Source organism: Suncus etruscus, chromosome 4, assembly GCF_024139225.1.
Source record: "Suncus etruscus isolate mSunEtr1 chromosome 4, mSunEtr1.pri.cur, whole genome shotgun sequence".
In the NCBI taxonomy this organism is placed as follows: Eukaryota; Metazoa; Chordata; class Mammalia; order Eulipotyphla; family Soricidae; genus Suncus; species Suncus etruscus.
Genome location: NC_064851.1, coordinates 27,628,321 through 27,645,425, shown reverse-complemented (window position 1 = coordinate 27,645,425; position 17,105 = coordinate 27,628,321). Strand labels below are relative to the sequence as shown.

Below are 17,105 nucleotides of genomic sequence, written 5' to 3'. Positions count from 1 at the left end.
TGGTGCTTTTGCAGCTTCTTGAAGTGGGTTCATCATACATATTGTTTAGCTTTGGCATTTTTCAGAAGGTAAATCTGTTCCGACACTTCCCAATGAACAGTTCAAGTTAAGAAAAGCAATGTTCTTCGCTTAGCTGTTACCATATTTCCTGGACTCATTTAAATGCATATGCACTCAAATAACTCTTTTATGGGAGGACAAATTTACTAGATTCTCAAAAGCTTCACCTGAGTGAAACAAAGGAAACAATCAAGTCCTGGTTTTCAAACTCCCCACCTGTTTTCAGGGAGGAAAAACCCTTGAAAGGCTTTCTTTTCAATTTTCCAGCTGAACACCCTCAATAAGTAGTTTATGATACAACCAGGAGATCTTAATGTGGCAGGAATGAGAAAGTAATTTTAAAATTACAGGAAACACTGACACCAGCATTTCACAAGCTTTTATATCTGGGAAGCCACAATTTTTGATTCGGTCATTTCCTATGGTGCTTATGCATATATTTTCAATTTGACTCCTGACCCTCAAGTGACGATGAGATGAAATAAATAATTTTTGGGGATATTGACATTGATTTTTTTCTTTATATAATTTTCTTGAGTAAATAAGGATATCATCAAGTGAATATTTACTGCATTTGATTACTAATGGTATCTCAACTTTCAAGAGAGCATATAACTAGTTTGCTGCACTGTCTTATTAAAGCTGTGGTGAGTCATTCAAAAAATTCTGCACATGGGGCTAGAGTGATAGCACATGGGTAAGGTGTTTGCCTTACTCATAGGCAACCTGGGTTCTATCCTCGGCACACCAAGTGATCCCCAAAGCCTGCCAGGAATAATTTCTGAACTCAAAGTCAGAAGGAACCCCTGAGCACTGTCAGGTGTGGCTCTCCCCAAAAATATTCTGCTTGGGAAAAAAATCACCCAACAGACCTTTTACTAAGAACTAGAAGTGCTTGGCTAAGAACAATCACCAGCTGCTTGATTTCAATTTATATTCTAGTAAAAATTTGAAATTATGTATCTCTCATGATTTTTTATAATAAACATATCTTGAAAAATTAAGCATATAGTAAATTTAGGGTAGTGTGTAAATTTGTATTTATTTATTATGTTTTGGGGACACAACGAGCAATGCTCAGAAACTATGTGCTACCCATTATAAAACTCTGGCTTACTGCATGCAATATGAATGTTTTGTCTTTAGAAGATTTCTCCAATCCCCCTTTTTATTTTTAATTTTTTTGAACCCACCAAGCAGTAGGCACTTCAGAGAGCCTTGGGGCCTCTCTCTGCAATGCCCAATCAATTGGACCAGACAATTCAGTGCTAAGTTCTGAGAATGTGTTGATGCTCAAGCCTTGTGGTATTCAGTGCATTCTACACTGCTATGAACCTGGGTTCCCTGTTAGCAAAGCTTTCATTTCTAACCTGTTCCATTTCCCTGCTTCCTATGGTAGCTTTCAATATGAATTTCAGCAGTTTTGGACTCAGTTCATAGCGGAATGGAGAGCATTTATTTGTTTTTAGAAACAAATGTTTTAAACATTTGACTCTATATTCATCTAATGATCTATATGCAAATGTGAGGGAGTAAAATTTAGGACATGCAAACCCAACAGATCAGGTTCTTATTTATGGAGTTCTGCTTTCTTGAATAAACACAATTTCTAGTTTATGGTCAGTGAAATTATTTATCTAGGATTGCCTTAAGGGTTATTTATATTACAAAAATCAAAATAAATCTTTTGTGTGGAAAAAAAAATGAAATCTTTTGTAGGGTCTTGATTTTCTGTTCTCATAATTAGAATTTGAATTTTATGAGTTTTTAAAGCTTTCACCTTTTGGCTCATATAGGCTTATATCTTATTAATACATTTCATATTTTGTAATAATTATGATACAGGTTTGTGTGCAGAAAACCCATATAAAAATTACTTAGTTACTCCTAATACCAGCATACTTACCCCGGTCTTAACTAGCTTGCCCCTTCTTCTCTATGATGTCATCAAAAGCTCAGATTTCTTTTTGTCATTGCTTTGTTAAATAATATGTGCCTTCAGCCACATAAACTAAGATGGTGTGCCACCATGTGGAGATTCCAGCCAATGGGAAGGGAAGTCAAGAAAGTGAAGGTACACTTCTTTCTGAGGGCATGAGCTGCAGGTTTCATATGTCACTTCTGATCACAGTTTATAGATCCAAACTGTGCCATGAAACCATTCAGAACTAAAAGAAATGTTGAGAACTAGAATCTTTTTTTGGGGGCTGTGAAATAGAATAGTACCTGCTAAGAATCCAGCTGATAAAGATTGTAAAACAGGTTGTTTTTGTTTTTGTTTTGTTTTGTTTTTGGGTCACATCCAGCAGCACTCAGGGGTTACTCCTGGCTCTATGCTCAGCCATCACTCCTGGCAGGCTCAAGGGAACATATGGGATGCCAGGATTCCAATCACTGTCCTCCTGCATCCAAGGCAAAAACACCCTACCTCCATGCTAACTCACTGGCCCCAAAACAGATTATCAGAATAGAATATTATCTGAATCCTGAATCTGACTAGCTCACAACTTGGATTTATTTTTTTCTTATTTTGATGTTTTTGGGCCACACCCAGTTGCGCTCAGGGGTTACTCCTGGCTCTATGCTCAGAAATCACTCCTGGTTCGGGGATCATATGGGATGATGAGAATCAAACCCTAAAATCAAAATCCGTCCTGGGTCCTACCTCTGTGCTATCTCTCTGACCCAGGATTTTGTTATTATTGGTTTTTTTTTTTTTGTGGCTATATTTGTTTGTTTCATTTGCTGCTAGTTTTCTTGTGTAACCTTTCAATGCTAAAAATTACTTTTTTATCTCTATAGAGCTGATAGTTAGAATCCAATAACTGTTAACAGCACAAATCAGAGATTTTACTTCCTATGATATGCTTGTCAATATGACACTAAAACCAATTTCTGACTATAGGATCTTTTTATTACTTTTATGTCACTTTCCAGAGGTTACTATTTCGCATTCTTTAGAGTAAAATAAACCTTTTTATGGTTCATTACAAAACCATACGTTATATATTCTCTTGCCCAGATATGCATATTTTTTTCTATAAACAAGATTTTACTATTGTAGAAGAAACAACTGGGTTAATAATTTATCCCAGACCCATTCCCCAACCCCCTCCCCAAACATACACAATTACCTTTGGTAATCTAAATTTGAAGTGTTTTGTCAGTACCTCAAAATGCATTTGTAAGGTTTCATACTGACAGTTTCGGTATTCTTTGAAGCATATATTTGATAAGAAAATGTATTAGTCAGGGTTTTTGAAGGAAGCAGATGGCTCACACAAATAGGGCAATTAAGAAGGGTTTAATAAGAAACTGTTTACAAAGAATGCAGGGAGGGTTAAGGAATACCATCTAGAGATGTTAAGTGTGTTAAGGTCAGCTCAGTAGGAAACCATTCCATCTAGGCCTAAGGTAGGAAGAATGGATTATATATAAAACCAGCAGGTAGTACCTGTGAGCTAGAAAAGGACTTCTTGATAAAGATAATAAAGGTTGGCAGAACACCCCAACGGCTTATAACAACCAGGATAGAAAGTTTAAGGAGAACAAAAAGCCTAATTTCCTTCTCTCTCTGTTCTGTTTCCTGCCTTAGATTGGCCAATAAATAATGTGACCAGCATTCTCAGAGTATTTGGTATAGCTTGTAAAATAATGATTCCTATGGATTAATGCAGGTCGGAGAAGATAAATTTAGAGAGGCAAGTAGAAAATATCTAGGTACAAACATGTCAAAATTTTGGGAGCATACCTTTATGGTACTAAAGGCTAACTCCTGGCTCTGCATTCAGGGATTGTTCCTAGTGAGGTTTGGGGACCCTATAAGGTAACAGGTCTCAAAACCTGGTTAGCCTCATGCAGGGCAAGTGTCCTGCCCCTGGTATTATTACTCTGGCCACCCAAAACATATCAGTTTTTACACAGTCTTTTTTGAAAGTTGCCATTTACTCTTTTAACATTTGTTTACTTCATTTTTAAAGAGGACTTGAATAAAAGGTAATGTGTTATTCAACAACTGCCTTTGCTTTTTTGGGATTATATTGTCTGCTTCAATTTCAGCACCAAGCTAAACACTTAAAAAAACTCATAGGAGAGTTTATGTTATAACATTTAAATATAAATGAGCCCATTCTAATAATATCCTTCTGGATCTCTAAAATAGAAACATTATTCAAGTTAACATTTAATTGAGCAAAACCACACTATGCATAGCATTAATTAGGTAAAGCCAATGAACTTACAATATGAATACAATATTGGAATAGAGAACATCTCTTTTGTTGAAAATACTCTATAATTGTGACATTTAGTTATGTAGAGGACTTCAACACCATATGTTTTAACAAATACTTTGGGCCATAAGGGTTTGTATAATGGAAAGACATAATTGAAGTTCAGTAAAAAAAAAGGTACCATTAATTACTCTAGGCAATTTGTTGGTTATTAATTGATTCTGGAAACATGTCAAGATACTAATTTATGTTGAATTGTGTTTTTTTTTCTTAATAATTTAGGCAGCTCCTCGACCATATACTGCCCCGGAAAATATACAGCCTCCAATTCGATTACAGCCTCTTCCCAGTAATCCTGCAGTAGGAATTGCAGGATCCAAATCAAAAACCTCAGTGCTGGAAAATGAAGCTCCACTTTCCATCGGGGTAAATGTTATTTCTATAAAAACTATTTTTCTTTTAAATTAGAATATAGATACAGTTTTTAAGATTTAGTTTACTCAATCTCTTTACTGAGAAATTTTATATGCTTCTCTTTAAGTTTAATATACTTGAATTGCTTCCAATATTATTATAATTTCTATATTGTTGGACAAATAGGGTAAAGGATAGATTTGTACTAATATCAAGTGAGCTGTCACTAATTTGAAAAATTCTATGTAAACAAAATGGAAAACTTTTTATAGTCAGATATGACTTCTATCAAAATATAACTAGTGTTGACTGCTTCCAAGTTTTAGATGCATGAAACCTAGAAAATGAAAATTTCCTAGAATAGGTTTGCATTTGCATGCCGACTTACTTTACCATTAGTGTATGAAATTGCTTTAAGTTAGACTCTGTAAAAGTTGGACATCGAAGGAAAAGAATGTCCGTCTTTTAAACTGCTGAAATAATCACCTTGGAGCTTAACTCTGCTTTCTTTTCAAGATTTCATCTCAGGAAATTTTTCATTTTAATAGAGCACAGAGGGGCCAAGTGGTAGCGCAGCAGTAGGGCACATACCTGGCATGTGGCTGATCCAAGACAGACCTCTTTTCGATCCCTAGCTTCCTATATGTTCCCCCAAGCCAGGAGTGATATTTGAGCGCATAGCCATGAGTAACTCCTGAGCATCACCGGGTGTGCCTCCCCAAAAAAGCAAACAAAAATTAATAGGGCACAGAAAGGAGGTATGATAATCTTTAAATAAGAGTTTTTTAAGGAAGGGCCAGAGAGATAGCACAGCTGGTAGGGTGTTTGCCTTGCACATGTGTGACCCAGGTTCAACCCCCTGCTTCCCATATGGTTCCCGAGTCAACCAGGAGTGATTTTTGAGTTCAGAGACATAAACCATAACCCCTGAGTGCTACAGGGATTGGCCAAAAACAATAAAAAAGTTACTTGAATGCAGAAGGTAACTTGTACCTTCAGTAATTAGCAATGATCATTATATTTCTTTTTTAAATTACTATCCTTATTTAAGCACCATGATTACAAACATGTTTGTAGTTGGGTTTTAGTTATAAAAATGAACACCCCCTTCACAAGTGCAACATTTCCACAACCAATGCCCTCTTTATAATAGAAAGAAATATTTGCTTGTTTAAGAATTAACCTGTTATTAGAAGAGTTCTCATTTAATTCATATGAGTTAATATAGTTCAATTTGTTAAAATTACAAGACAAATGAAATTAAATGAACATCTTTATCTAAAACTGATACAAAGAAGTTAATTTAACCAATAATAATGCTCCCAGTGAATATATAAATGTAAATAAATATTAATATTTTAATATTATTTTGAGCATGTGAATACTTTTTCCAAGATTTATTTTGGCCAATTTAAAAATGTATCAGAAAGCAAAAAACATTACTAAAAAGTGGTAGCACTTTGACCAGGAAAGATTTCTAGCATTGAACAGAAATGCCATGCAAAAAAATCAATTACACTGGCTTTTCTTATTCTCTCTACTTTGATGGCCCAGAGATTTCCCATTGCTGCTAGAGCATGAGAAGGATTTATACTTAGACTATTAGAAATAATTCACAATAAGTCCATGCAGTAACGACAGTAACCCACACGTTTACTTTTATTCCTCCCTAAAGTAAACAACCACCCCACCCCCAAATCAAGAAACAAATGATAGGGGCTAGAGAAATAGTACAGCAATTAAGGCGCTTGCCTTGCACATAGCTGTTCTGAATTCCATCCCCAGCACTGAATATACCCTGAGCCCTGTCAGAAATGATCTCTGAGCACAGAGTAAGCCTGAACACATCAGTGTTGCTCAAAAACTAAAAGAAGAAAGAAAAGAAATAATGTAATCAGAGATTCTAATTCATCCAGAGATTAACCAGCTAGTAGAAGTAAGTTTTTCTTTATAGGCTGGCCAACATCTGAAATGAGATCACAATGATAAAGTTGCCTGGTGAACATAGATAGCATCAGAATGAGAGGATGTGTAGAATGGAATGTTAAAGGTCTAAGCTGGTCTATATTTTAGGAATGGGCTTGCCAAAGCCTCCAAATACTCAAAGATATTTGGCTGAAACTATTTACTCCAGGTATAACTTGCCTTTCGGACTGAAATTATTCAGTCCAATGGGTGAGATGTCATCTCTCATAGATAGTATTCAGATGGGAAATTTCCACATTTGTCAAGGTGATTATATTCTTTTCTAAATTCCTGCTTCTATTAATTCTGCTTTAGTCAACTCATTTTCCTGTTAGATTTGTGAACATCATCAATCTATTACTCAAGTTCTGGTGACTCGGAAGTGACTTTTTCCTTTCAGACGATTTCCAAATCTGTTGTGAATCACTAGGTTAATTTAGTAAATAAATTTATACAGGTTATTTTTTCCCTCATTCCAAGTTTTGAGGTATGAATAATTAAGGGAATATATATTTAATGCTATCTCAAAGAAGCTGACAATATAAAAACAATCCCATCTTAATTTCACTAGTTAATCCTACACCTCTTATTCAGTAATTGAAATCTGTACTATTATATATGCAGAAAAATAATCTTTAATAAAATGTATAGTTTTTAAATGACATTAATGATGAATAGTAATGAATATAAAATCAGAATAGAATTTTGTTAAAAACCTGTTCCTCAGGGGAGAATCTACTCAAATTACTGGAGCATGTAGGCTCTCTGGCACAATATGATCCTATGAGCATGACAGTGTGTGGCTCCAAATAAAAATTATATGAAAATTATAGAACAAGAGAGAATTCAAGGATTGAGGTACATTTCTGGCATGTGGCTGTTTCTATATTGTCTCTCAATAAATGCCAAGAGATGACCCTAGCACAGAGAGGCCAGTACTTGTTGAGCATTCCCAGGTATGGCAAATTGAAAAGGAAATGAGTTTCCATGGTTCCTAAGTTTGTAGTGACTATTGGTTAAATTCTTATTGCATTTTAAAGAGTAAAGAGGGGACTGGAGGGATAGTACAACAGGTAGGGCATTTGCCTTCCTTGCACATGGCTGATTGTTTTCAATTCCTATCATCACATATCACCCAAAAATCTGCCAGAAGTGATTTCAGAGTGCAGAGACAAAAATAAGCCTGGTGTACCACTGTACACTGTATACAAGCACTGTACACAGTAACAACAAAACATAGTAAAGGGATTGCCTGTGGAGATTGATTGTGAAATAGACATAAACTGACAGACATAAACATTTCAAAGTATCAGGATTTTTGATTTAAGCAAACATTTGATGGAAAATAAGCTAGCTGAAAGGCAACTAAGTAAAATAAAGACTTTAATATCAATTGCCTTTCATATGCTGTAAGAACAGTATAGGTAAAACAACTATCAATGCTTTATTTTATTGACATAATTATTTCTAAAATAAGAGGAAGGAGAGAGAGAGGAGAGAGAGAAGAGAGAGGAGGGAGAGAGAGGGGAGAGAGAGAGAGAGAGAGAGAGAGAGAGAGAGAGAGAGAGAGAGAGAGAGAGAGAGAGAGAGAGAGAGAGAGAGAGATGCATCCCTAGCTGGGTGTTGGAGACTTCAGAATTGAGTGGGCTCTATCAACATTTTCAATGGACATGCCTTAGCATTTTAGCATATAGGGACCTATCCTGAAATATAGAGATATTTTGAAAAAAAATAAACAAGGGGGAGGATACAGTGTACAACAGATAAGGTGCTTGCCTTCCATGAAACTGACCTGATTTGACACCCTGAATACTACCAAGAGCCAGGAATAAGTCCCAAGTACCACCATATCTGGCCCACAAACAAAAATAATGTTTATTACTAGAAAATTTAAATCAATAGTAATTGACGTGAACCTAAGTCATATTTATTTTTTTGGTACAAATCATTGAACCCAGGTCGTTGAATATACTAGACATGAGCTCTTCTGTTGAATCAAATTTGTGGCCCTACATCTAGTTATTGAATAGAATACTATTTTTTGTTTGTTTTATTTTGTTTTTGTTTTTGGGCCACACCCAGTGATGCTCAGGGGTTACTCCTAGCTACACACTCAGAAATTGCTCCTGGCTTGGGGACCATATGGGACACTGGGGGAGATCGAACTGTGGTCTGTCCTAGGTTAGCATGTGCAAAGCAGACTCTCTACCGCTTGTGCCAATGGCCCAGCCCCTAGAATACTATTTTTTAAAATGTCGTTAGTATTTGTTTAATAAGTAAGGTAAAACTAGGTCTTGCATTAAATGATGTCCAAATGCAAGAAGTCCTAGATTAATTTTTAATTATTGTACCATCTTAATTTTTTTAGTTTATAGTTATTTTAGTATCAATGTGCATAATTATAGAAAAGTTATAAAATGTATACAAAGAAAAGTACCTGCAACATCAACCATTCTAAACATCTTGATGAATATTAACATATATTTAAATTCATTTATACATACATATTGTTTTCAATCAAAATGTGGACTATGAGGCTGAAGATTTAGTACAACTGATAATGCACTTGCTTTGCATATGGCAGACTTGATCCCAGTCACCGCATATTGTCCCCTGAATCCCTCCAAGAGTGACCCCTGTATACATACCAAAGAATAAGACTGGGCTAAAGCTTTGTATAGGCTCAAACAATAAAACAAGTATATCAAAGTGCAGACTATTCATGCCCTAACTTAACCTGCTTTTACTATAATAATAATGGGAAATGTTTGAGAATGACTTTTCTTTCTTAGAAATGATATGTTTAATTATCACAAAATAAAGATTAATTGGCAAGAAATGAATTAACATTCAGGTAAGGTAAGAAATAATATGGACAAATTTTAAAGATGTATTTAAATTTACGCCTTCAAACTTTAATAGAAATAAGATTAAGATGTTAACTTTCTTCTATTCATGGGTTTGATAGTTCAACTAAGTTAATTACATACAAATGTGTTTACATATGCCCTTATGTATATTATAACTGTACTTTGTGAAGTTGGAGAATTTATTTCTACAAGTAAAATTTCTAAGAGAAGATAATTTTAATAGACTCTTTGGATCAGAATAAAAGTTTAGCTCCTTGATCTTATTAATGAATATTTTCATCTGTTGGATGAGTGAAATCTAAATGGAAAGAAAGAACTAATTCCTTAATAGAGTTATGTGGATTATCCAACTGCTTCATAGAATACTTCAGAATTCTTTGTTTTAAATGTTTTAGTTTAGTTGTCTTCATGTCTAATAAATTGTCAAGGGAAGAAATCTCAAAGTACTAAAAAAGTACCAATGTATATTTGGTTAAAAATATTCTTTGAAAAGAATATAAATCGAGGAAACTTAAATATACTACACATACAAACAAAATGCTGTTTTTTGTTTTCCTAACAGACCAGAGTGCTTTGAGTTTGTATATAGATACTAGTTATGTTTACATGCTATGTCAATTATAGCCATCTTTAATTTTAGATTAAGTTGGGTCACTGATTCTATTTTCACTGGTTCTCTTGTCACGGCATGTGATTATAGGGCAAGAAGGCAATGATGAAGCACAGGAACTTCACGGACAATTCACATGAAATGAATTCATATCTACTTCCAAACATTAATAATTACCTGGTGCCTAGTCCTCCTCCATCGCTTCCTCATGGAAGAAAAACCACAAGGGAAAATAAACCTGAAACATGGAGAAGAAGACAATTGCGTCCAACCACAGCTCCAAATGACATTGAGCCAAACATTAATGCTAAAGGGGTAATTATGAAATCAAATTTTTATTAATCAAATTTTATTAATCAAAATTTTATTTATTAAGCACAAATTATACTTCACTACTAGATTTCTACATGCATGATAAAAATCAAATGAAATATGCCTTATATAAAATACATTCATTCTATCCTTCTAACTAAATTATGGATGACACTGAAGCCAAAAATTTTGAATGACTAATTTAACGCAACTGATTATTTTTTAAAAAAATCCTACTAAATATTTTGGTCAAACTTAATTTGTACTTTTTAATTTTTAAATAAGGCTTCCATTTTTCAATGCAATCACATTAATCAGAATGTGATTTATCTGAACATTGATTTGTGAAAATATCAGGACTTAAACAACCCCCAGAGAATAATATTCTATATAAATATAGTCTTAAATTTTATTTTAAATGATTTTTAAAATTGTATATTTAGAAAATAATCTCTTTTGAAGCTCTAAAATATTGTACTCTGTTAAAATTGTTTTTGTCTAAATTCTGATAAAAGAAAAACAGTTCTATAGGTCAGTTTGATAATAGAGAAATATAGACCACTACTACAAAATACATGAGCCCTTTATTTTTATTGGCTACATATTTAGTGAATGGTATTTATATATAAAATTTGTAATGATTAGCACTTGTAATGATTTTCTTGACAGAGTCAAGAAGTTTAATACCAGTGTGCATGTAGACTATGTATTACTAGGAGTAGCCTTTGAGCTAGCTTAGGTGTGGCCCTCCTATTAAATACCAAAAACCTAAGGGCTGGAGCAGTGGTGCAAGGAAGAGAGCACTTGCCTTGCACGCACTAACCTAGGATGGACTGTGGTTTGATCCCCGACATCCCATAATGTCCCCCAAGCCAGGATCTATTTCTGAGTGCATAGCCAGGAGTAACTCCTGAGCGTCACCGGGTGTGGACCAAAAAGAAAAAAAGGGGGGTGTGGAGAAGTGGCACAAGTGGTAAGGCATCTATCTGCCTTGCCCACGCTAGTCTAGGACAGACTGTGGTTCAATCCACCAGCGTCCCATGTGGTCTCCAAAGTCAGGAGTGATTTCTGAGTGAATAGAAAGGAGTAACCTCTGAGTGTCACCGTGTGTGCTGCCCACAGAAGAGCAAAAGAAAAAGAAAAAAACAAAAACCTACGGTCAGAGTGATGATAGTACAGTAAATAAGACACTTATCTCACACATGGCTGAACTGGGTTCAATCCTTGGTACATTGGAGCACTTGGATTCTCTTGGAGCCCACCAGAAGTGATCCCAAGCACAGAGCCAGGAGAAAGTCCTGAGTACCTCTGCATGTGGCCCAAATACAAGAGAGACCAAAAAAAAAAAAAACAAACAAACAAACAAACAAAAAACAAAATAAAAAACTAAACCACCCTCATCCAGGTATGCATTGTTTCTACCATGCTTACATATCACCTTTTCTCTCCCAGAAAAGAGCTAGCCCTTCTATCCACCAGCAACTATCCATCAATAATTTTCTTCTTAGAAACCTGGGCCTCAATTCTTTGTGTTTTTCTTTTTTTCTTTCCTTTTTTATTTGGTTTTTCGGGCACACCCGTTTGATGCTCAGGGGTTACTCCTGGCTAAGCGCTCAGAAATTGCCCCTGGCTTGGGGGGACCATATGGGACGCTGGGGGATCCAACCTCGGTCCTTCCTTGGCTAGTGCTTGCAAGGCAGACACCTTACCTCTAGCGCCACCTCACCGGCCCCTCCTTGTGTTATTCAAATTTCTATTTTGCTCTTTGCTTTTCTAAACAAGGCTCTTTTGATCCTGCCTTTGATTGAGCCTTATATCCTTCATTCTCTGTCCTCCTCTTCTCCTTGTGTCCTTGATCATAGACTTTGTTTCTGCCTAGGTTTTTTTGTACTGTTGTTCTCTTCTCTAATTTGTATTCTTATTCTTTTTTTGTGGTGGGGGAGGAAGGAGATTTGGGACATTGGTGGTGGGAATGATGCACTGGTGAAGGGAGGTGTTCTTTACTTGACTGAAATCATACAACTACAATCATATTTGTAATCATGGTGTTTAAATATTCTTACTCTTAATATTGATATGTCTCCAAATATCCAGGACTGACATAGGGTAAAAAGTTCTCCATATTCTTTACTCTTAAACTTCTGTTTTTATCTTTACTGCTGTTTTTATCTTTCCTTTCCTCTTTAAAAAAAAAAACAATACCAGATAAATGAGCACATTAGTTCCTTGTTCATTATTATCACATGCTACTGTTCATTTACAACTTTGCACCCATGTGCAGAGGCAGTTACTATCTGGGGTATATTGTCTCCAGCATTGGTATACATCAAAGATTCCTTTCAGGATTGGCAAGTGTCACTTGATTCTATTTCACGCTGGCATTGGCTTAGCAAGAAGAAAGCAAATTTGAAGAATTTTGTTTCCCACTTAGCAAAAATAATGATCTCATCATGAGCCTTGGTGGTGGTTTTAGATTTTCAAATATTTAAATAAATTGTATATCTATTTGTATTTAATCAAAGGGCTATGATTTACAAAGTTGTTGATAGATGGTTTTTAGGCATAAAACATTGCAAACTAGCGTCAGCAGCAGTGTCACTCCAACCCTGCTGCCCCTTCTGCCATCTTCACAGGCCCATTTCAAAGTTCTGTGGTTGAATTTAAATCTCATATTTTCCATGTTGCTGAATCTACTTTGGTTGTATTTTATTAAGATAAAACTCACTTGCCTTTACTTTAACAAAAAGACCAAATGTCTCATAAGTCACAAATGCATCTAAAAGCTGCATGTATAAATTGACAATAAAGCATATCACCGTATACATAACATTTTTTCATTGACTCATGCAAAATTGTTACAAACTTGTTCATGATTATTAACCATACAGTGTCTAACAACCATGCTTTCTCCCCGCCCCTTTCTCTGTCTCACTCTGGCTTTTCTTTTTTCCCTTTTAGACACTGTAGTTTGTACTATTGTTACTGAAAGGATATCATGCTTAACACTTAACCTCTGTTTAGCACTCATTTTTTTTTTTCAGAGTGATCACACATGGCACTACTTCTTAACAAATAAAAGTTCTTCTGTCTTCTTCCTTCCTACTGCATCACATACCTGACACATATTTCCTAAAACAACCACAATACTGAATATATCAATTCTGTCCTCTTTTCTTTGGAATTCTGTCATTTCTCTGTATAAAGTATTTGAAGTAAGTTCAAACCAAACACTATTAGAAGAGGGTAGTATTTCCAGGAGAAAATATGCAGAATAGAATTTTGAGCTAAATCTGGCTTGGTTTCTTGAGTTTTAAAGGTCCCCTTTAGATAAAGTCAGGCCAAGTCATGAGTATATCTCAGAAAAGCGGGGCTCTGTAGAAGTTAGGACATCTAATAGTTTTAGTGTAATCAGACACTGGACATGTCTAGCGAGTTAAGCTTCTGGGTCTGGTTACAGATGAAAGAAATCATTCCATCTTGTGATCTTTACAATTGAAACATAGATGAGCATCTGAGGCAGTATGTTCTCTCAGCATTTCTCGTTGATGGTAGTAACAGTGTAGAGTTAGTGACATCTTGACTTTGACTAAACTTAGCATGTTTTGTCTCTTGAGTTGCAGGACTTTTAAATAGTTTTATTTCTTTTTTAATTCTTAATTTAAAAAGTTGGAAAGTTGGAATCAATTAGACTGATGTTCTATTACTTTTAAATTTCTCATTTTTTTCTTGTACTTTGTTGTCTTTAGAGTTTTCTTCAGTTTTATATTCTATATATTCAACTAAGTTGTTCATTTATTCACTTAGTTTCAATTCTAAGATCTTTTGTGTTCACTTAAGGTTGCATGAAAAGAGCAATTTATTCTTGTTTTGATTTTGATTTTGTTGTATTTATGGTCTGATACATGTTGACTTCTTTTGCCACCTAATTCCTTGAACATTGGGAGAAGTACTTTATAATCAAAACTTTGAACATTGGGAACAGAGTTTATATAGCTTTATAGAAAAAAGATAATTTCTTTTTTTTTTAATTTTTTTTAAAAGATAATTTCTTATCCAAGTGATGAGAATAAATTCTACTCATGCTATTCATATTTTAATAATATGATAAGCATTATTCTTCATTTTAAATATGCTTGGTTTTAGTTCCTGAGTTAGTGATAATTTATTCTTTGTAAGCGTATATTTGTCGATTTCTCTTTGTAATTATGTCAAATTCTGTTTCGTAAATGTTGCGATAACCTGGTTATATGTTCATTTAAGTTTATTCTACTTACTAGTAAGGTGTGATACTTAATCATTTAATCTGTTTTAGCTAATAGTACTTGTTAATTTCTTTAAATTAGTATTTCATATGTATGTATATATAAACATATTAAAATATAATCTGTGTTATATTTCAATATATGTGTATACATAACTATACATAGCTATATATTATATAAAATTTATGCACATATATTATACATGCATATTATACATACATATTATTTTAATCCTCTCGGTGTCTTTACCTTTATGTTTTGGATTTTGAATATATTTTTGCAGCATATGGGTACTTTATACTTTTTTAAATCTTAAGTTTTCTATTTCCTTAATAAGCAAGTTTAATCCAATTAAAATCATTTTTATTAGGATAGTTAGACAAATCTACCACTTTAATTTCTTTTCTACTAATTCTTTTAATGGTAACAATTTGTATTGTTGCTTCTTGAAGCTTAAAACTCTTGTGAAGATTAAAATTGTCTGGAATTTCATTGGTTGATAAAAAATTGGTTAGGCATTTGATTGATAAATGGAAATTTGTTAGGCAATTTCTTCAATACAAAGATTTGTTATTTATTTCTCTTTTTTTTGTTGTTGGTTTGCTTTTGTTTTGGAGTCACACCCAGTGATGTTCTGGGGTTATTTCTATCTCTGAGCTCAGGAATTACTCTGAGTAGGCTCAGGGATCATATGAGATGCCAGGAATCTAACTGGGTTGACTGCATACCACACAAATACCATGCCATTGAGCTATTGCTCTTGCTCCAAAGATTTGTTATTCTAACTGATATCTCCATAAGAAAGGGAAATCTTTTTATATTACTTGTAGTTTCTATATACTAAGAGGTGTGTATATTCTCATCCATCCTTGCCAACTACTTCCTAACTCCTTACAGTGGATTTCTCAGCATTGTACTAGGATCCTATCTCTTCTCTTTAAAAGCAATTCATTTCTTATTTTCCTTACTATATTCTGCTTATTTTAAGTACAGCTTACTTTATTATTTATTCTTATTACTTTTATCTTTATTATTATCTTCTTTTATTCCTAGACTATGAAGTTTATTGAAGGTAGAGATTGTGATTTTCTATTATTTAAACACTTGTTAATATTATGTTCATATGAGTAAAATTAAACTTAAATTTTTCACTTAGGCAAATATTAAAATCAAGTATATCTTTGAGCTATAGATTTTTCAACTAGCAAAATTTTCTAAAAAGCCTAAAAATACTAACTTTTCCTAAAGAATTTTACATTTCTTTGTTGACTTAATTTAAAAATATCTCCCATTATAGTCAAAACATTATCTTGGTATTTTTCACTCTTGCTTTTTCTTACCAGTCAACACAGATTTAAGAATAAAAAAGTAAAACATCAGCATAATTTTAATTTGTGTTATTTCAACATATTTCATAGTAGGCCTGATTTATTGTAGAAAACACTTTCCTTTAAAATTAGCATTGCTGTTTGACTACTAAATCAATAAAAAGAATTTTAAAATAGCAAAAAGTCAATGCAACAAAGTATCTCAGCAGCTGGCATTGTGAAAGAAATCTCATAAGAATGAAAGTACCAAAGTTATTTCTGGGTGTCTTTACAACAGTGGGAATTTAAGGAAAGATAGAGTGATTAAGAAACCCAAATTTTAGGGCCTATTCACCAAAAGAAAAATGCAGCTAGATAATTTCTGGCTCTTAACAAATTTATTTACTTCATTATTTATGGCAGATGAGGAAGAGAACTTGCAAGTGTTGACTTAGCATCTCAAAACTATAGAATCTAGTTCCCTCCAAAAGCGTTGAAAAGCATGGAGGTATAGCAGTCGGTACATGAGATATGGGTAGTATGAAAGTAAGAGACTCAAAAGGTAAGTGAAATGTAAGGAAGCTTAGTCAAAGCAAAAGAGGAAGGATGAGAAGAGGAAAAAGCAGAAGCAAAAGAACTGAATGAATAGAATCACTATCAACTGTTTCTTAGGTCTTAAGATAGAAACAGTGAAGCTTTATATATATATATTTATATCATATACACATATATGATAAAGAATGACAAATAGGCAAATATATACTGTCAAGAGGTAATCATTGTATTTAGTGTTTTATTTGATCATGGTTACCGTGAAACAGGAATCAGTTTTCATATTCTGATAACTGTTGAAATCCTGTAAGTTCAGAAACCTAAAACTAAAGGACAGACAAGATCAACTACTGTAGCCTTATATTTGTTAGATCCCATCACTATCAAGACTCTGACAGGGTATTGGAATAATAGCACAGCAGGTAGGGTTTTTGCCTTGCATGTAGGCAACCCCTGCATCCCATATTGTCCCTCTAGCCTGCCAGGACTGATTTCTGAGAGTGGAGCTAGGAGTAACCCCT

At 34.1% G+C, this 17,105-nt stretch overlaps 1 protein-coding gene across 1 annotated transcript in view; it reads left to right on the top strand.

Annotated features, from left to right (window-relative positions):
• ERICH3 (glutamate rich 3) overlaps nt 1–17,105 on the top strand; it is a 100,110-nt gene that overhangs the window by 16,388 nt on the left and 66,617 nt on the right. Inside the window, exons 6-7 of the mRNA XM_049772541.1 lie at nt 4,575–4,718; nt 10,242–10,466. Coding sequence (XP_049628498.1) covers nt 4,575–4,718; nt 10,242–10,466 — 369 coding nt within the window. The remainder of the gene's footprint in view (nt 1–4,574; nt 4,719–10,241; nt 10,467–17,105) is intronic.